Genomic DNA, 20753 nt, shown 5'->3' with positions numbered 1-20753 from the left:
AAATAAAACATGTTTGAGCTATTAGCTAGTATAGTAAGAACTTGCAGGGCATCAGCAAGGTTAAAGTGGCTGAGAAAAAAATGAGTATTCATGAATGTTTTCTCAAGCACATTGTATATCTTACTAATAAATTCCTTGCATGTTGAAGTCCTTATAAATAATTTTGACGATTAGTACCATTTGCTGTTATTTCTTACACTCATGGGATGATGTGTAGTCAATCTTCCTTATAAATTTTAGTAACAACTTAGTCAATTGCTTATCATTGCAGCTAAATCTGATAAATTTTTTTTAAAAACATGTGTTCACCAGGGTTTCAAATAATGCTGAATTTTAAAGAGGCACTGAAAATTTGATCCTGCCTTAATATCTGTTGGACATGTATATCTGATTAAAATTTCATATGTAGATTGGTTTATTTTTCATACTTTAGCAAGTTGTTCTATTATTTTCAACATTGTTAAAGTTAGGTTCCAGTTAGGTTTAGCTTCTAAATATTACTCTGACCTGCAGTTCATCATTTTTGTCACTGGACTGATTCCACATTCCTGCTACTCAATACACTAGTACTGATTCAGTTGTTCCAGGACTTAGAATGGTACCTTCTTCTCTATACCTTTGGTGAAGACAAGCTTTGAATAATAACATAAAAGGAGATAAAATATGTGTTTGATTTTTTGAGGGATTTCTATTCCAAGTGTTTACCTCATTGAAAAATGGCTTTTAGACAAGATCAAATTGAGTGAATCTCAGGGAGAATAATGCCAGCCAATTTCATTCTTCAGCATAAAGAGCTATTTGTGAACGAAGCAGATAATTCAGGTAGATTTCTAGTAATACTGCTTTTTTCTCTTCACCAAAGCGGTAGCCATTTAGTTCTCGGGTAGTATGTATAAAGGTTTCTCTTTTAACACTGGTAGGTGAAGTAATGAAAGCTTGATTCCCATTTGGGTTTTTGGTTTCCTTTAGTCTACCAAGAAATGTATAAACAGTAGTTTGGTATTTATTGACCTATAGATATCTTTTCAAAAGAAAGTAGATTATTATCCTTGAACATTCTGTGCTGAAGTCCCTGAACCTTTTTTTCCTACTTTTTAAATTTAAACATGTAATAGCAAATACACCATCCTAACTATTTTTAAATGAACAGTTCAGTAGTGTTCAGGTTATTGTGCAGCCAGTCTCCAGAACATTTTCATCTTTCAAAACTGAAACTCCTTTCAAAACAATAACTCCTTATTTCCCCTTAACCCCAGCCACTGGCAAAGAAAAGCACCATTCTACTTTCTGTTTCTATAAATTTGACTGCTCTAGAGATAGCTCCTGTAAATGGAATCATAGAGTATTCCATGTTGTAGCATGTATCAGGGTATCATTTCTTTTTATGACTGAATAATATTCCATTGTGTGTATATACCACATTTAAAAAGTTTCCTCTGTGCATCCCATGTTTTGCCTGTGTGTTAGTGATGGCACTTCGGCTGCTTCCACCTTTTGGCCATTGTGAGTAACACTGCTGTGAACGTGATGTGCAAGTGTCTCTGGAGATCTGCTTTCAGCTCTTTACATCCTGAAGTAGAATTGCTAGATTGTTTGATTAATCTGTTTTTTAAAAATTTAGGAAAAGGCCATATTGTTCTACATAAAGGTTACACTGTTTACTACTCCACCCAGTATTGCACAAGGATTTCAGTTTCTCCACATCCTTGACAACACTATTTTCCTTTTTTCTAATATTAGCCCTTTTAATGGATTTGAGTTATCACATTGGTTTATTTGCATTTACCTAATTATTTAATATTGTACATCTCTTCATATGCTGGGTGGACATTTGTATATTGGTTTTGGAGAAATGTCTGTTCAAGTCCTTTGCTTATTTTTTAATTGTTACTTTTTTCTGTTGTTGATTTGTGGGAGTTCTTTAAATATTCTGGATATTATCCTCTTATCAGATGTGCAGTTTGCAGATATTTTCTCCCTTTCCATGAGTTGCCTTTTCACTCTGTTGATTGTCCTTTTTACAGATGTTTATTTTTGATGTATTCCTATTTATCTTTTACTGCCTTTGCTTTTGGTGTCATATCCAAGAAATCATTGCCAAATCCAATGTATTCACGCTTTCCCCTGTATTTTCTTTTTGGAGGTTTACTTTTACATCTTAACATTTGTGTCTTTAATTCATTTGGAATTAATTTTGGTGTATGATATAGGGAGTAAGGGTCCAGCTTCATTCATTTGCATTTGGACATCCAGTATTTCCAACACCATTTGTTGGAGAGACTGTCCTCCCCTTTGAGGGGTCTTGGAAAGTCACTGAAATTATTTTCAATAATTACTGATGGATAGGGGCAATGGCACCCCACTCCAGTACTCTTGCCTGGAAAATCCCATGGACGTAGGAGCCTGGTAGGCTACAGTCCATGGGGTCGCTAAGAGTCAGACATGACTGAGCGACTTTGCTTTCACTTTTCACTTTCCTGCACTGGAGAAGGAAATGGCAACCCACTCCAGTGTTATTGCCTGGAGAATCCCAGGGACAGGGGAGCCTTGTGGGCTGCTGTCTGTGGGGTTGCACAGAGTCGAACACGACTGATGCGACTTAGCAGCAGCAGCAGCAACAGGGCCCTCTGCAAGGAAACTGGTTTAAATGTTCTTTTCTCCATCTGTAATTGTGTTAAGGAAGAGCAGTGGCTAGGAATGTGCAAGTGGAATTTAAAGTCTGATCTTGACATTGAATTACTCTGTCACACTGGACAGTCACTTTACTACCCTGTGCCTCTGCTTCTTTGTTTCCCAAATTGCCAGTAATGAAGCCACTTATACCCTTATAGAGTCAATGAGAGGTTGAAATGGGATGATATGGTAAAATGTACTTCAAAAGTTATGAAGTGCTCAGTAGATACAAGACATACTTTTCTCTCCTGAATAAATTATTTACCTCTAGTTTTCTGTTATTCTTCCCTGTTGAATTGGAAAGTACAGTGATAAAAATCTAGTGATATTTAAAGCTGATATTTATTACATACTTTGAAATCTGTAACATATTAAATATATTTATTTTTTGGGGGAGTGAGCTTTGTATTGCTTCCTAAGGGAAGCAATGTGAAAAGTAAATATAATGTGATCAAAGTTGTCTTAATGATAGTTGATAAGGGTGGGATAAAGGATAGGATTTTTTAAGTGTTAAATGAAAACAGGATGAATATAGTTCAGTAGATAAGTCAGAAAGTCATTCTTTTATAGGAATGTAAATTAGAAAAGGAACCCTCAGAAGACAAAAGCACATATTTTAGGATTCTTTCAAATAGGGAGCTCCCCCTAGTGCGTTTAAGATGATACTTACACACGTTTGATTTGCAAGGAACTTTTGAGGAGTGCATCTATTGGGTAAATCAAGGGATATTTTAATAAGGTTTGACTGAGCTCAAAGTAGTGTAACATGGCTATGATTTGTTTCCTGTTGAGCAGTAATTTTGAAGGTGGTAATTTATGACAGATTTCAAGACCCAGGTTTTATTTTCTTTGAAAACACTTGCTATAGTTTGTCTTCATCATTTTACATGCTAAATCTATTTTCTAAAAGATAAAAAAACCACCTTGGTAATGATGGTTTTAAAAGAAAATGAAAAAGAATATCCTAAAGACATTGCAGTCTTGATTAGAAATTATTGAAAATAAAAGTACAAAAGGTGAAAGTAATATGTTCCATTTCTTCAAAGAGAATATTTTCCCTTTATGCAAAAGAATGTCAATAATTTAGTATTAAGCTATGTATGGAAAATTATATACATTAAATTTTGTTTGAACTAAAAGACCAGGAACAAATATTTGAATGAAAGAATATCACTTACTCAATTATTTTCAGTTGCTTTAAGGTCATTTATGGTTAGAATTAACTAAAAGTATTGTTTAGCTATGTTCGTGTTACAGATTTCTGCAAGGAGACTGTGTTAATTTTCTTAAATATTTAAAGTTATTTTTAGTTGTCATACTCCACTCAAATTTATACTTTTATAAATTGTTTTGGTGGATAATTTTCCTTTGGTGGATCAACACTAACGTATTATCAGCACTGTTTTTTTTTCCATTTTATTTTTTACTTTTCTCTTTTTAGCCATGTGGCTTGCAGCATCTTAGTTCCCTGGCCAGTAATTGAACCCTAGCCCACAGCTGTTAAAGCATCAGGTTTTAACCACTGGACTGGCATGGAATTCCCTGGTTTTTTTTTTTTTTTTTTCATTTTAAAGAAGTAGTTTCTTTACACAAACTTCATTTTTGTTTAGCCTTATTATTAATCTGCTTAATTTAAGCACAGTCCCAGACCATGGAATACTGAGTTTTTTGAATTTTGTCTTTATTCCCTGATCCCTCTTATTTCTTCCATCTTTTCTTGTTGAGATACGCCTTAAATATATATAGTATGTGTGAAGCTTAGTGAATTTTTACATACACTCTTGGAAAAACAAATTGAACTTTTTGCATTTATTGACAGAACTTTTCATTAGACTTCCTGTAAGTATTACTATAGTTATTGTTTTTTGGGGCTTTAGAATTGAAAGTAATGTTAGACTTCATTTTCCTTATTTAATAAGTGTAGAAGGTAAGACCCAGTAAAGTTAAATGCTTAATTTTGTCACATTATGAAAGATTTCACATTATGAAAAAGAGAGTAGTTGGTTATGAAACAGTCATGCAGATTTTATTAGTAATTTGTATTTTATTTAAAAGCAAATTTTATTTAAAGGTATAACCTGTAGATGTGAATCCCTTTGGGTGGTGGGGGTTATATCTGGAGCTCTCTAGTGAAATATGCCTTCTTTCAATTCCTCTGAAAAGCAGGCATTTCGTTTTGTCATTGTGTTGCATTTAGCTTTTCTTGTAATACCCTGTTAAAATACTGTTTGTTATATTCAGTTGGATTTCCTTCCGAGTTCCTTGTCCCTCCCCACTCCCTGAAAAATACTGTGAATGTGGGGGATAGTTGACAGAATTGTGTGTGTGTGTGTGTGTGTGTGTGTGTGTGTGTATGTATATGTATGTATATTTGATGGTACTCTTTGATTTTGTACTCCTGGTTTACTAAGTTTCTGATGCAGTTAATACAGTGCTATTACCCTAGTCAGTCAGTTGATTTCTCCAGTGTCATATGCCAGCCAGGATTAACTATTGTAATTATAAGTTTTTAACTGGACAGTTTGTAATTTGTTAACTACCAGTTAGTTTCCTTTGATATAAGATCCTTTTGAAAATCTCTAGGCATTGTTTCTTTTTTTTTTTTTTTTTCATTGTTTCTAAAATTGAGAAAAATCTGTTTGGCTCTTCACCCAAGTCGTGTAATCTCTGAACCTCAGTTTCCCCATTAGGAAAATAAGAATGGAAGAATCTTATCTTGTAGGATTGTGGTGAAGATTGATAAGCACTGTAATTTGTTAGTGTAATAACACCTATTACCATTTCTGTGAATTTCCTTTTATTTGAATTAAAAAAACCAGGAATTGTAGGTACATGGAGTATTTCATCCAGATTTTTAAGAACAAGAAATGTGATAGGGAAAGAACGAACTGCTTCATTAGGACTGGCTGTGCCAGGCTCTGCTGCTACTAGCTGATGTTGTATTGACTGACAAGTCCCTTAACTTTGCTTCACTTTTGTCACCCACAAAATGGTGATAATACCAATTGAAAACGTTTTTAAGGATTGAAAAGAACATTTGTTAATCATCTAGCAAAGTGCCTGCTTAGAAGAACTTTTCTAATCTGCAGCCTTTGAGAAAAAACAGTAAACATTTTTGTATAACCCAACATGCGTACATCACAAGAAGCTCAAATTAGCTGTCCAACAGTTGCAGCTCAAGTGAAATTCCTTGCCACTGGGGACATAGTGGGTTTTGGTGTTGAATTGAAGCTTTCTAGATTTCTCCAAAATACTTTTCCCTGAGTGTTACGAAAGTCTTCCCCGGCCCCCCAGACCTCTAACTTGTTCAGAAATGTTTTGATAACAATGAGTACTTCAAACCCAATATGTTTTTGATTTTCAAAGCAAGAAAGGTTTAAGCTTTGAGAAACTTTCGACCTTAGACCATTTTTAGGGCTTTGTAGCATTGTATTTTAGAAATGAGGTTATGATGAGGTGAAAGATGTTCTTGTGCAGAAGAAAAGTCAAATGGAAAATGTATGGTCCCTTTTATTGTTGGTAATTAGGTTATTTGGGATGAGCCTGGTAAGGATTACTTTATGTGATGATGTTTCTGTTAGGGCCTATATGATTTGAAATTTGATGTATTGAGAGATAATTGCACCTAAAAAGTATTTCTTTATTTTTTTAAATTGAAGGATAATTGCTTTACAGAATTTTGTTTTCTGTCAAACCTCAACATGAATCAGCCATAGGTATACATATATTCCCTCCCTTTTGAACCTCCCTCCCATCTCTCCCCATCCCATCCCTCTAGTTGCTGTGTGTGTCAGGAAATTCAAACAGGGGCTCTGTATCAACCTAAAAAGTATTTTTACTTAAAAATTTTATAATAGAATTAGTTGTAATCAGAGGACGAATTTACATTAGCTTGAGTGAGTGAAAGTTGCTCAGTCATGTCTGACTTTTTGCGACCCCATGGACTGTCAATTCTCTAGGACAGAATACTGGAGTGGGTAGCCTTTCCCAGCCTAGTGGTGACTTATCAAAACTTATTCTAGGTCCTGTGTACTTTTTTTTTAAATCTTGAAATGACATTTTAACATTTCTCATCTATTAGTTTTGCTCAGATAAGCTGAAGAACATATGAAGGTCCTTGGAAGGATTATGTCTTCTTAAAAACTTTGTTCTAGAAAGGAAAACAGTTCTGTGTATGTGAGAAAAAGTAATGTAGCCTTAGCTATTATTAGGTAGTGTAGTTGAACTAGTCATTGACAGGTGTTGTGCTGGCATCAGTGTTGAAGGAAAACTCTCCCTTTGTCTTAAAGCTGGTGAAGCTAGTTAGGAATGAGGAAACATCAACAAAGTATTCTGGTTATTCTGGAGTTTATAAACATTAGAAGCATCCAAACAGCTCTTCTGAAAGGATTAAAACCAATTGATTATTTTTAATCAGAAATTGAAGATGATAAATAACCTTTGTGGAAGGTTAGACTATGAACCACAGTGGTGATTGTTACAAAGGCTGGGTCCATAAGATAATGACAGATTTTAGTACTTTTGGATTATTAGAAATAGGCAAAGTGATGTTTTTATGACTCCTGATGTATTGCTTGAGTTTTGATGGTTTCTGATCATTTATGTACTTTGGAAGACATTAATGTAAAATTTTGAATTTTTATTGTACATTTTTGTCAATCTTATTTTTCAAACCAGTAAGTTAGAAGGAAAACCCAAGTAATTACAACCAGACCTTTGGGCCTAAGTCAGGTAGTAGAAAGAGAAAAGGATCTTTTCATCTAAATTTTGTTAATCCAGAATGGATAATGTCTAATCCCAAATAAGATTATATTGAATGTAAATCCTTATATAGAAAAGTTATCTTATGTTTTTAGATCTTCCATTTCAGTCTGCTATAGTATCAAGCAAAAACATGTAGCAGTCTGTGTAGGCACCAATCCATCCATATGTGACATCTGCTTTTCATGAGGTTCATTTCTATTGTAAAACCTTGGTGGATTCATATGTATAGTTAGGAAGTCTTGTAAAAATTTGTTTTTAACAGTAGATCCATATATTATGTGGTTAGTTTTTTGTTTCCCAAGTATGTCATCTACTTTGAAAAATTTAAATCTATAAACCCTTGGGAAGGTGTTTAGTACAAGCATCTGTAAATGTTTGGCTCTGAATCTAGTCAGAGTGCATTTCTAGAAATCCTTTTACTCAAGTTCATATACCTAAGTGATGAATTTGGAGAAATTTAAATATTTTCTCATAAAAATATCTTACTGAAATTGGGTTGCCACAAACTCTTTCCCAGAAAACAAAAATTCCATACTTTTTTTTTTCCCCCAGAAGGAAATGGCAACCCACTCCAGTATTCTTGCCTGGAGAATCCCAGGGACAGGGGAGCCTGGTGGGCTGCCGTCTGTGGGGTCGCACAGAGTCGGACACGACTGAAGTGACTTAGCAGCAGGGCCTTTTAAAACTAATCTCGCATTTTGGTTTATCCAGTTAAATTATTTTGAGGTTGACCTTAAGCCATAGCATATGAAATACAACATACTGTTAGTTTTTCCAAGTGCTTATCATGAATTATTTTCCTTTATTAACTTTGATACTTTGCTAACTTTACTGCGATGTACTGTTTATTAGGTGGTTCTTCATTTTCAGTTGTGGTCTTGAAGATACTTGTATAATAGAATGCTGAGGTTGAAGTCCATCTTTTTTGTAGGACAGCTGTTACATTTGATTCTTTTGAGAGTATATTCATAATGTGGATATTTAGAAGGAAGTAATGATAATGGTTAAATATATGATTTAATCAGACTTTTACAAATGTGATATCTGTAGGTTTGGTGGTAATCAACACCCAAGGAGATGATTTTTTTTGATAGAATAGGCAGATGTGTATTTTTTTTTGGAGGTCAGATTTCCAGCATTATTGCTGTATAACTTTCCCTGTCTTTGAAAATGTGTTTTCATTTCATCTTGGTGTTTATTTTTTTAACTTTTTCTGTTATGTTTCTAACATTTTTAAATTTAAAATTTTATTTGTATTTTGGCTGCACCACAGTGGCTTGTGGCATCTTAGTTCCCAGACCAAACTAGGCCATCGGTAGTGAGGGTGTGGACCCTACCCACAGGACCACCAGGGAATTCCCTAACCCGTTGTTATTACATATTTTGCTGAAATTAATTCTATGCAATCCATTTACTATTTCAGATATATTGAATTTATATTACTTTCCTTTGATACACTAATACTTAGTCTTATCATTTATTGAGTTTCTAACACTTTTTTCCACAAAGTCCAGCTTGTAATTTTTCAGTTCTGATAGTGAATATTTTTTACATTACTAGTATGGTTGACCCTTAAATGACACAAGTTTGAACTGTGCAGGTTCACTTATCATGTGGAATTTCTTACATGCTACAACTATCTGGGGGTTGGTTGAATCTGAGGTGGTGAAATTGCAGATATAAAGGGCTGACTGTAAAGTTATATGTAGATTTTTGACTCTGCAGGGGTCAGCGCCCCTAAACCTTGCATTCAAGGGTCACCTGTATTTAGTTTATTATTTCAATCAAATCCTAGGATATTGCCCCTCAGTCATTATGCTAAAATTTTTAGTTTATGCTTTAGTGTATTCTAAGTACTAGATTTTTATGCATTAGCAGATTTTTAAAAAGTTTTATTTTTGAATATTAAGCATATTTTAATTTTGAAGAGTACTTGTTTTGAATATGTAATAAATGTGCATGGTTAAAAAGTTTAAGCATTAGAGAAACTTATATAGTTGCTCAACTCAGTTCTTCAGAGGCTACCATGGTAAATCAATTTATAGTGTGTACCCTTCAGAAACCTCTTCTACATAATCAAAAGCATTAACTTAAAAGCACTAATTTGCACTAATTTTTTAAGATGAATATCTGAATTTTTACATCAAAGATTTATTTATGCCATACCACTTGAGATCTTGACTGTAAAAGTAATAATCTGGCTGAATTCAAAAACAAACATAAAACTTGTATTTCTGGCCTCGGAGTATTGATTTTAATGTAAGCCTGTTGGGCTGTTAGTGGCTTAAATAATTATTATATTTTCTTTGGAATGTGTAATTAAGCAGTTGTGTATTCATCCCTGTAATATAATGAACCTTCTCATCCTTTAATAAACAAAAGCTAAACAGTATTACTGACAGTGAGTATTGGATAGAAAATATAATTTGCACATCAAAACTATGATTTCATAGGTCTTATTGCTAGAGTTTGAAGCTAAAAAAATGATACTGAGTTAAAAATGTTAAGTATGTAAGTATTGTAAATAGATATTGAAAAAATTCTGGTTGTGATTTTCAAGTGTCTGAAGTTTGAGCAATATTGAACTAAAGAATGTTATTGATTCTGGTTGACTTGTTTCACACAGTATGTATTAAAACCTTTTCTCAATTCTGTATAGTTGTAAAAGTGTTTATTAGTATGATTAATAAGACGTTGGATGTGAATTGCATTCTTAGAGGCTTTTCTTTTAGAAATAAGTTTAAAGTAGAATATTTTTAATATTAATGTTTCTATATTTTTTATAGAATTGATTTTTGACAATATAAAGGGAAGTGTCAGTTTCTAAATGAATATGAGGTGTGGTTGGTTTATCATTTTAGGAGACCATATATTGTTACTTCTTTATTATCTATGGTATTAGAGGAAAATAGGGTAGATAATGAATACAGGCTTCATTTCATATTTTTACTATTTATGCAGATTCCACAGAGATGTAAATAAAGGGAACTTAAAGCTTCTAGTCTTGAACTTAACTTACAAAATTTTTAGCCACCATCCTGCTAGGTACTTTTCCAGTATATGCATGAGAACCTTTAGTGATGTACTAGTTATTTCTTAAAGCTGCCCTTTCCATTTCTCTACATTTCTACTTGTCAGTTTAATTTGCTTGAAAAGGAAGTTTTAAATAGGAAAAAAGCACAGGCTATTTCTGAAAGTTTTTGATTTTCTGCTAGGTAATATACTTTTAACCTAGACATATAACGTTTTACATCTAAACATCTTTTTTGTTGATTTCCACTGGCTATAGCTTCCTTGACATATAGCAAAATATAGCTCACTGGTGATAGATGTTGGTAAGCTGAAGATACTGTCACAGGAGAGAGTCAGAGAGCAGATCTCTGGTGTCCATTTTCCCTGTCCTGGGAAAAGTGTAACATAGACAAGCACTTGGCTGTCCTTCTGGGATTTGTTTAAAGCACTGATACCATGGTAGAGCATGGTGGCATGGAAGGAAAACTTGAGCCCTCGGTCCTACAGCAGAGGCAGCTACTAAAAGGTCTACTGAATGTTAGAGCTGCCTTCCTTTCACTATCACTTCAGAAGATAATAGCTAAGACAAGCTTAAGGGTACAGTAAGACTCCTGTGGCCCCTCCCCCCCACATACACATTTTAAATTTCTTGGGTAAAACTAAAAATTTTGAATCTGAGAACCAGGTTAGTTTTTATTTGAAGGAAAATTAGGCTTATTTTTACATTTAAAAAACTATTTCTGCTGAATGCTAATAACTTGTTTTAACATTTCCAAAGCAATTTTTTTGCAAAATTGCAATAGGTTTTAGTTGGATAAATCTATTTTATTTTTATTTTTAAGGTTTTCATATTAAGATTTTTATGCCTTACTTTAACATCACAATAATGTTAAATTATTGAGAGAATATATGTGAAATGAAAGTTTGTGTGTTTATCTTTAGCAGAACTCTTAGCTGAGACTTTTGGCCGATATTAAATTTAAATTTCCTAAATGACAAGATCTCCATCAATAAATATCTCTAGAGGTAGATTCATACTTTGTACTTTATTTATTTATTTATTTTGGTTGCATGTCTAGAGTCTTTATGGCAAGAACCAGGGCTCTGAGAGGAGGCCGTGAGCTTAACTCTGCTAATGGCACAAGTGAACTTTTAGTCCCTCTACTGGCTGCCTTGCTCGTAGCAGACCTTAAATTTTTTTTTTTTCTTTTCAACTTTAAGATAAAGACTAGTTTTATGACTGAGGTGAATTTTGAGGTAAATTCTAATATGAACTGTCTCCAAATTGAGTGACTTCATAGATACCCTTATTAAGAATAAAAATGTAAAATAGTGACTCAAGTTTTGAGAATTATTAAACTTTGCTGCTGCTGCTAAGTTGCTTCAGTCATGTCCGACTGTGCGACCCCATAAACGGCAGCCCACCAGGCTCCCCCGTCCCTGGGATTCTCCAGGCAAGAACACTGGAGTGGGTTGCCATTTCCTTCTCCAGTGCATGAAAGTGAAAAGTGAAAGTGAAGTTGCTCAGTCGTGTCCGACCCTCAGAGACCCCATGGACTGCAGCCTACCAGGCTCCTCTGTCCGTGGGATTTTCAAGGCAAGAGTACTGGAGTGGGTTGCCATTGCCTTCTCTGATTAAACTTTGCAGATTTTTGTAAAACATGAAAAAAATAATCTTGTGATACTGGCAGACAACCAAAAATGTGTTCTAGTTTGCTGGGTAAAAGATAATATCAGAGAAAGATTCCAGTTGTTTACATGCTTTTGCCAAGAGTAAACATACTAGAAAAGGCAGAGGAGGAACAGCCTCAAACTATATGTAAGAAAACTTTATTGGCACAACGTGGTCTGGTCATTTTCTGCAGGATATTTAGACATTTATGCTTAAATAAATATTAATACAGTCATTTTTATATGGAGGTTGGGATAATTCTTCCCTGGGGAAATAAAGAAACCTCTCTTTGTGTGTAAATTACATTCATTAAATCATTATTCTGATTTTTGTCATAATTAATACTGTTCCTTTTCTTAGTGTGATTCTTGACTAAACTGTCTCACCTGAGAAAGGAAGGGGTCTTAGGCACAGTAGAGTTAAATGAATAAAGAGGTGAATGAGGATGGCCATGTTTTTCTTTACATTTTTCTGCCTTTGATTTTTACTTGTATATTCAAAAATTTAAAAGTCATTAAAAGCTTTTAATATTATTTCATTTTTTAATTTGTATATATTGTGTCTGATAGTTGATTGAAGTTATAGAGTTTTCAAAAGTAAGTAATATCCACAACATTTTGTTTTACTGTGTTTTTCTTGGGGGAGTGGTATATTGATTTAATGTATAGAAAAATTGATATGGCATCACAGAACTGCAGGAAATAAGACATCACAGAGCAACAGGAAACCAAATAATGGAATAGTCCTACCATACATAGTTAATTTTACTGCAGGTAGAGTATATTAAATAAAACCAAACTGATTGTAATCCTGTAGTACTGGGGCCTTCCCTGGAAAAGAACTCGCCTGTCAATGCAGGAGACACAGGTTCTATCCCTGGGTTGGAAAGATCTGGAGAAGGAAATGACAGTCTGCTCCAGTGTTCTTGCCTGGGAAAGCTTATGAATAGAGGAGCCTCGTGGAGTCTGTGGGGTCGCAAAAGAATCGGACAGGACTTAGTGACTAAACAACAACAACTGCAATTGTAACACCATTCTTTGTTGCATGAAAATGGCACAATCCAGGTTGGTGTAGAATTGTATTCAGGAGAATTTAGCTGCTGCTATTAGGACATTCAGATGCTTCAGAAAGACCATGCAATTTAGAGTTGGAACCACTTTCTGGCTTTGCCAAAATCAGTTGTATGACTTAGGGTTATATCATTTAATCTCAATGATTAAACATGTTTACTTCACCAAGTTTTTAGGATCAGATGAGATAAATATAAGTGCTTATTGCTATTATCAAGTGCCTGGTAATTTTAGGCATAGAATCTGAAGAGTATTATGTGTACAAGGCTCCAGTAAAATACCAATTAAGAGCTTTGTTGTCAAGGTAACTTTGATTTTAATGTTTAAATTTGGCTTAAATTTTCATAATTTAAAGACTTCTTGCTAAGTTTTAATACATTTGAACTTGATTTTTAGACATTATGGTTCTTAAATATGTGTTTGAGTTTTTGGGTGGACAACATCATCCATGAGGTTTTTAATAACTGTACATAGTTGTTTAATTATAAATATGACAAATCCTTTGGCTTTTGAAGGATAATTATGAGTGTGCTTACACAGAAATAAGAGTAGATGGTTTTCAAACTTTTGAACAGAAAATATGACTTTGATTTAGGTTAAAATATAAAGGTGACGCAGAGATACCTGTGCAAGTATTTAGCCCATGCCCTAGTGGCATTAATAGATTTGCTGATTTGTTTCTTAAAGGAAGCAAGTCAAAGTAGTTTTAGCTTAAGGATGAAAGTGAGATATAGACGAGGATGTCTTGATTTTATCTCCTTTTGCCAAATTATATTTGTAGCCAAATATGATACTTGTAGAGGAGAGGAGAGGAGAGTTATTGTATGTCCATTGGAACATACTTTTATTATGTATGAGAATAGAGATTATGTATCATGCATCTAACAGTTCTTGATGTAGAGTAGTCAGTGTTTGAATGGCAAACATGAATGAATGGACAGTGGGTGACTGGATGGACATAAGTAGGAAGGAGCTGGAATATTCTTACTGCCTAGTGTAATAAGTTTGGGAAGCATTCATTTATATTGCGGTAAAGGTGACTTCTGTATTTTTTGAAGCTTGTTGACATTTGAGTAATTCTGATTGGCTCTGTGAACTTGGACAGGTCTATATTAGGCTATAATCAGTGATTTAAGTGTCCAGTGCTTAAATATTGTGTGCTCAGTGCTGAGGAAGAATGATGACATGATCCTTCCCTTCCGTGATTCAAACACAGGAAACAATAGCAAACAAAACAAGATGGTGTGTTTTTTAAAAGTATAGTAAAACTGTGTTAACAAAATTTACCATCTTAACCATTTTCAAGGGTAGAGTTCAGTGGTGTTAAGTATACTCATGTTATTGTGTGAGATGTAATATATTTAAAGTGAACATAAGGAACACATGCATATTGTAGGGAAGTATATTCAAAATATACTCCATGAAAGCACTCCAGGTCTAGTTTTATTTGGGGAAATGTTTATGTTTATATTTTTATTTAAGTTTGAAAACTATATTAAAATTTGGAGAGGGAAAGAGTGAATTAGTCAAGGCCAGAGTAATCAGGGAAAGTTTTAAGGCAGGAGAGGAAGGCTTAAACTGGGCCTTAAAAAATGATGAGGAATTAGATGGGTTGTGGGCAGGGAAAAGGAAAAGCATTCTTCATGAGGGAACCAATCAAAGCTCAGAGGTTGGGAATGAACACTATCTGTTAATAGATCGAAGAGGAGATCTGTGTTATGAGAATTTATTGTGTATGTTGGGGGTGAATGGTGTGAGAGGCAGCATAGTAATGTAATGTTTTCCAAAATGTGTTCCATCTCCCATGATTGTTGTAGAGGGAGGGAGGGAAATCACATCCGTCTCCTGCAAGGTTCTAGGAACATTTGAATGGAACTGCATTCGAAAGCCTTTAGAGGTGATTCCAACATATTTTCATTTGATCTGACCAGAAGATGTTTTCTGTACTTGGAACCATTGTTTCTTGGACACTAGTTTGAAAAATGTTTATGTCACTTACATACATTTACACTTTCTTGACTTGATCAAGAAGTTTAATATACTGAATACCACTTGCTCCCCCTTTATGATTAGGTTATAATCACAATGACTATATGTGGAAAGTGTTTGTAAACTCAGTCTACAAATGAGTATGTGCTGTAATCTGCTAATAACTGAGAGTTACATAAATGTAAGGGAAATGTTACAGAACTATAAAATATTACAGGCTACATCCTTGCTGTTCTGTGTGTGGTCGGTGGACATTAGTGTTTCCTCTCTCCTAGCCTGCTATCTTGTTAGAAATGTGAAACCTTAGTCTTTGTCCCAGATCTGCTGAACCAGAGCTTGCGTTTTGTTAAGATCTCCAAGTGATCTATATGCATGTTAAAATGTGCGTGTGACACATGCTGTTTTGTGTTGTATCCAACAACACTTCTTTCTGTCCTTTCTTGAGCACTGTTAGTAGCAGAGAATTCGATACCTTTGATTTAAATATAGTGTCTTCCCTCTCTACCTTCTATGTTTGGTCATGGTTTTGTCTTAAAAAGTTACACAGAATGTGCTTCAGCATTGCAAATGAGAGCCATGTATGTGTAAAAGAGAAGCTAATGTTTACCTGAGTCCCTAGCAGAATCTGTCGCCTAGAATTGATTATAGTGTTAGTGACTTGGCCAGAGATTTGAGTGGGAGTTGGTGAAATTGATTCACCTTAACTGTAGAGCATTTAAGAGCTCTGTGCCATTGTTTCACTGTCTATGCTGCTGCTGTTTTTTTCACTCCTCTGGCCAAGCAATTTCTTTACATTGCCATCCTTCTTAATTTTGACGTTTCATATTGGACTGTTTTGCTAAGCTCAGGGCAAGCCTAGTGTTTCTTTGGATCTAGCTCGTGGAGCCCTTCCATCTCTGTACTGGATCACTTGGCTAGATACTTTGATTATAGGCATAGATTACTTGTAAATGTTGAGAAAGTTAAAAATTGTTTTAATTTATAATATCTAAATATGTCAAATCATTAGAATTGAACCATTGGGTTCCTTTTAAGAAATTATCTACTTTTAGTTATTTAAGTATAGATGCTCACTGTAAAAATTAATACAGTACAAAAATGTAGAAAGAAGTTAAAAATCCATTTTTTCCTCTAATTTCAACCCTTCAAGTTAACCCCTGTTTAGTTTATGTTTCCTTCTGAACCTTTTTTTTTTTCCTTCTGAACCTTTTTGAAAATGTACAAAAGGTATAGTTGTAAATAAGATTTAAAAACAAGAAAAGAGGATTTATATACTGTTCTGAAAATTGACTTTTTACTCAGAAAAATTAAGCTCATTTTTAGATCTTAATATGAATAATATGTTTTTTTGACTTCAGGGAAGAAACCCCTTTTTTTTGGAGCCAGCAATAATTATTACAATTACTGATGGGAGCAAGTTGACTACTACCAGTGGAGTCCAGGATGAGGTAAGTTATGTTTGTATCAGCCTGGGTTATGCAAAGGCGTTTGGAACATGTTAGTTGTGTGCGCATTGTAGGGCATTGAAACCTTAGCTAGGGTCTCTACTCGATGCAGTCTGGACTCATCTGGCTCCTAGAACTCATTTACCTTCCCTGTTGTTTGTAGCACTGGCCTCTAACTTTTCTTGAATAGGAATCCCTTCGGTGAAAAATTTTGGAGCTACCACCCATCTCAACTGTATGTGTATTTTTGAGTTTATGTGAGGGTCACAGTGTCAGTTACAGTAAAATGAGTTCTTAGAGTCTCAAAAAATGGATGCAGCATTTTAATAATCGCTTTTTACTTCAGTGGATTGTCGTGTGCACTCCGCTGTGGAGACTCCTAGACTAGAGTGCAGCAAAGCCAAGAGATGGCTAAGGCTAGGAAAAGTGAAGGTTTTTGGACATTTTAATTCTTAGTCAAGTACTGTATAAATAAGTGAGAGCTAGTCTCACGTATTCTTTGATAGCGTGCATTGTGCAGAGTTGGGTGTGTGTAGTGCGATAAGTTCAGTGCAAAGCATTCATCTTGACTTTTAAGATGTTTTTACTGTAATATTTGAACTGCTCTTGAATATTGTGTTTGTTATTAAAATGGGTTGGTATAGAAAGGAGGTGGTTTAGGCTATTCTGTTTACTGCTTACAGTTGATTTAGAATCTTAATTTTAATTCTCACTGTATTTACAAAGGGTGTAAGTAGGAAAAGTGTAGTTTTTAAGTTTAGTAATTTTTAGAAATACTTTGATTTGTGTGACATTGTGGAGTGCAGATTGGATATACAGTCCAGACACGTGGGTATCTAGTCTTTGTTCAACTACTTTCTAGCAATGAAGTTTGTACCTAGCATCCCTAAATCTCTGTACTTGTCCATAAATAAATTCTTGCCTTACCTCATAGGGTTGTCGAAAGACTGAAATGAAATGATGTGAATGAAAGTACTTGGTAGGCTCTAATGAAAAGAACACTGTGTAATTCTACCATGAAGCTTTAGAACTAGTATAGAATCGTTATTTCCTGATCTTGACTTGGGGGGAGGAGAGCCAGATTTATTTTGTTTGAACAGTTGATGTTGAAGGGGAATTTAGGATATAATTCACAGAAAAACAGTTGAAAGATTAGGTAGATTAAGATTTGTAATTAAATAATTTATAGACATAGCTATGAAATGCTCCATAGCTGACATTAATGGATTTTGGGGCTTTCTTAAACTTAGTTGGTCTGTATAGCCAGTTATATTCTGCCATTTTTCAGAAACAGACATTGATTGTATACGTTAAGAGTGAACAGGTTGTTTAACTTCAATTTGAAAATTTCAAATTTTTCCCACTTTGCCTTCCTTTTGAAAAATTTGAATGAGTAATCAGATCAGAAATACTATGATTTTGTTTTGTAGTTATGATTGCTACAAAGGTATTTTTCTTTTTTATTTATATTTTACATTTATATGAAGTATTCCTCCATGTGAGATTATCTATTCAGGGTACTCTGTCTTACCACCTTTGTAGAAATTCCCTTTGGAGTACAGTATATTTTGTTCCCGTATATCTGGATCTGCTTTGTGATAATTTGTTTTAGCTTTACAAAATATCTTGAAATATGGATATGGAAATTGGAATTGCTCACCTTTTGTCCTAGGTCCTTGGGAGAGATACTGGAGAAGTAGAACTCTGTGTTTATAGTAACCTAAAACTCATTCCTAGTAAGGTTGGGAAGATTTTCCTGTGGGCCAGGATCTTACCTTTTAGTGCTGTTGTATCTTCTACCATAGTTAGCATAGTACTGAGAACAAGGCTTACATTTAAAAAGTATTAAAAAGATATAGATACTGCTATGCTGAGTCTGATACTCAAAATCAAAATTGATCACAACTTCTTATCTGAGATAGACAATTCATTTGTTATGAGGCAAAGATTTATTTTGGATATGCTGTTGGAGCATAGGTCTATGAGTTGTTTTGGGTTTCAAGTTTAGGAGTTTCTTTGGTCATCTGCATGTTGGGTTCTTAATATTCCAACAAGACTCACTTTGAGTGCCAGAGAATGTATCCTGTATGTGTTTTTTGTGGAAGGTTAATTTTTTGCTGAGATGCGAAATACTTGTCTCTTCTAGTCCAAATAATTAAATAATAAGATTCATTTTGAGGACAATTATCAATTTATAAAAGGTATAAAGATGCTTTTCAGTTTGTTCATTTTTTTGTGAGTGTGTGTGTGTGTTTATATGATCTGTATTGTAATTTTTACTACGAAATAACAAGCAGAATGTTGCCTTTGCCTCTTTTTCTTCAGTCCTCTTAACCTTTACCTTTGGCAAAACTTGATTCTTTTTAAAGATTAATTGAATGAGTGAGTATTGATAATTTCCACATTAGATATGTGTGTACAATTCTTGAGTAGCTGTTACTGCTGTTGATGTGACCTGTTACTGTTTATAGAGTTGTACATCCCACCCATACAATGCCCTTTGCTCAAAGTTCTGTTATCTCACATACTGTATTTGGTCTGTTCTGCTAGTGCTATTTTCCAGTAATAAGTGTTCCTGCTGCTTTGAAATCATCCTTATGGCGTTTTACTTTTTATTTTACAAATGAGGAAATTGAGATCTGGGGAGGCAAAGTTATTTGCTCAAAGTTATAACATTTATTATTGCCAAACTCTGGATTAGAATTGATCTAAATTCCAGAGACATCCCAACCCTCTCCAGACCCAGTGCTTTTCCCCTGATGCTATCTGCTGTCTTTCTCTTTACGTCGGTTACTGTATGTTCTTGAAATTTGCGTTCTACTTACCTGATTTACTGTTGTCTGCTTCCCCTCTCTGTACATTTGTGACCTGGGTATTATGTTCCTGTTCTCTAAGTGTTCCTTGAATGACCATTATGACCAGGGCATTTCTAGGTAGTGAAGATAACAAAGATGAATAGGGTGGGTTTCTGGTTCTTAAGTTCACAGTCTTAAGGGGGAGGATTGTCTGTTAAATGGTTTTATGAATGATAGAATAGAGATACATACCAGGTGTATGGAAGCACTAAAGGACGAGAGGAGGGTTAATATTACCTATCCTGTGCATGTATCAAATCCTGTACAATGTAAATTTTTATAGTCATTTTAATTTTGATTAAATTCAAGGATCTTGTGATTCCCTATAGGATGTGGCTCATAGATTATGTCTGTGAAAGTTATAGAGGAACTTGGTACAAAGTTGTTTTGAGCCTAGAAAACAGTTCATGGAAAAACTTGGTGCCATATTGCCTCCTGACCTGGCTAAATTTGTACAGGCCAGAATGATGTAATTACTTATAACTTGTTTGTAAAAATAATAAGAGGGATACTATTTCCTCTATGACAGGTCATCATTTAGCAGTGTGTTAGGAGTTAGAAGAGAAACAGCATGTGTTATGGACGAAACTTCTGAGCTGTGTAACATCATTTTACTTTAATTTATGATTTTAATTATCTTTTTTGGCCTTATTTAATGAAAATCCAGGCCATTGTCTTGAGTTGTTCATGAGTGTGTTTCTAGTGTAGTGTTTTTGGATAACTGTAGAAATTTTGATGATGGCTTTTGGTAGAAGAATATGTGTGTATCTTTTGACTTTTTTTCTTTTTAAATGTAGTTATTTGATAATTTTTTTTTGCAGTGTTTTCATTTATGAGGTAGGAGTTAGATGGGACCTTGAATTCTGATACATGAGAAATCTGTGTATTTCTTATTGCCATAGTCATCTTTGGTGTTGATAAGCATACTTGTGGTCAAATACTTCTAGTATCATTCATCATGTTATGTTACTAATGTATCAGATGTTTTGGTAGATTCACCAAATTATAATTAGAGTTACTGAAAAAAATTTTCTGGCTTTTATTGCTTGAGAACATCTTTAATACTCTTTTGCAATGGAAAAGTCTTCTGTGCTATGATTCCAGGAACACGTGGTTAACTATATTGCTCAATAAAGTAGCCAGAAGAAATCCTGCCAGTCCCTTCTTGGTGATGAATGACATTCCAGGATCATGTAGCAGTTATTTTTCTCTTCCTTGAAAGTGCTAATAGTAGTGTTACCTTTCAGATATTGAGATTTGCTGAAGACTCTTT

General features: G+C 34.3%; 1 protein-coding gene across 13 annotated transcripts in view; it reads left to right on the top strand.

Annotated features, from left to right (window-relative positions):
• INTS6 (integrator complex subunit 6) overlaps positions 1 to 20753 on the top strand; it is a 104750-nt gene that overhangs the window by 4618 nt on the left and 79379 nt on the right. For all 13 annotated transcript variants that reach the window (XR_011259378.1, XR_011259383.1, XR_011259384.1 and 10 more), the window contains one exon: positions 16539 to 16628. Coding sequence is in view for 3 of the 13 variants with exons in the window: in XM_069601442.1 (XP_069457543.1) it covers positions 16539 to 16628 (90 nt within the window). In the remaining 10 variants the exon portion in view is untranslated. The remainder of the gene's footprint in view (positions 1 to 16538; positions 16629 to 20753) is intronic.

Source organism: Ovis canadensis, chromosome 10 (assembly GCF_042477335.2).
Source record: "Ovis canadensis isolate MfBH-ARS-UI-01 breed Bighorn chromosome 10, ARS-UI_OviCan_v2, whole genome shotgun sequence".
Taxonomy (NCBI): Eukaryota; Metazoa; Chordata; class Mammalia; order Artiodactyla; family Bovidae; genus Ovis; species Ovis canadensis.
This window is presented reverse-complemented; position numbering and strand designations above follow the sequence as displayed.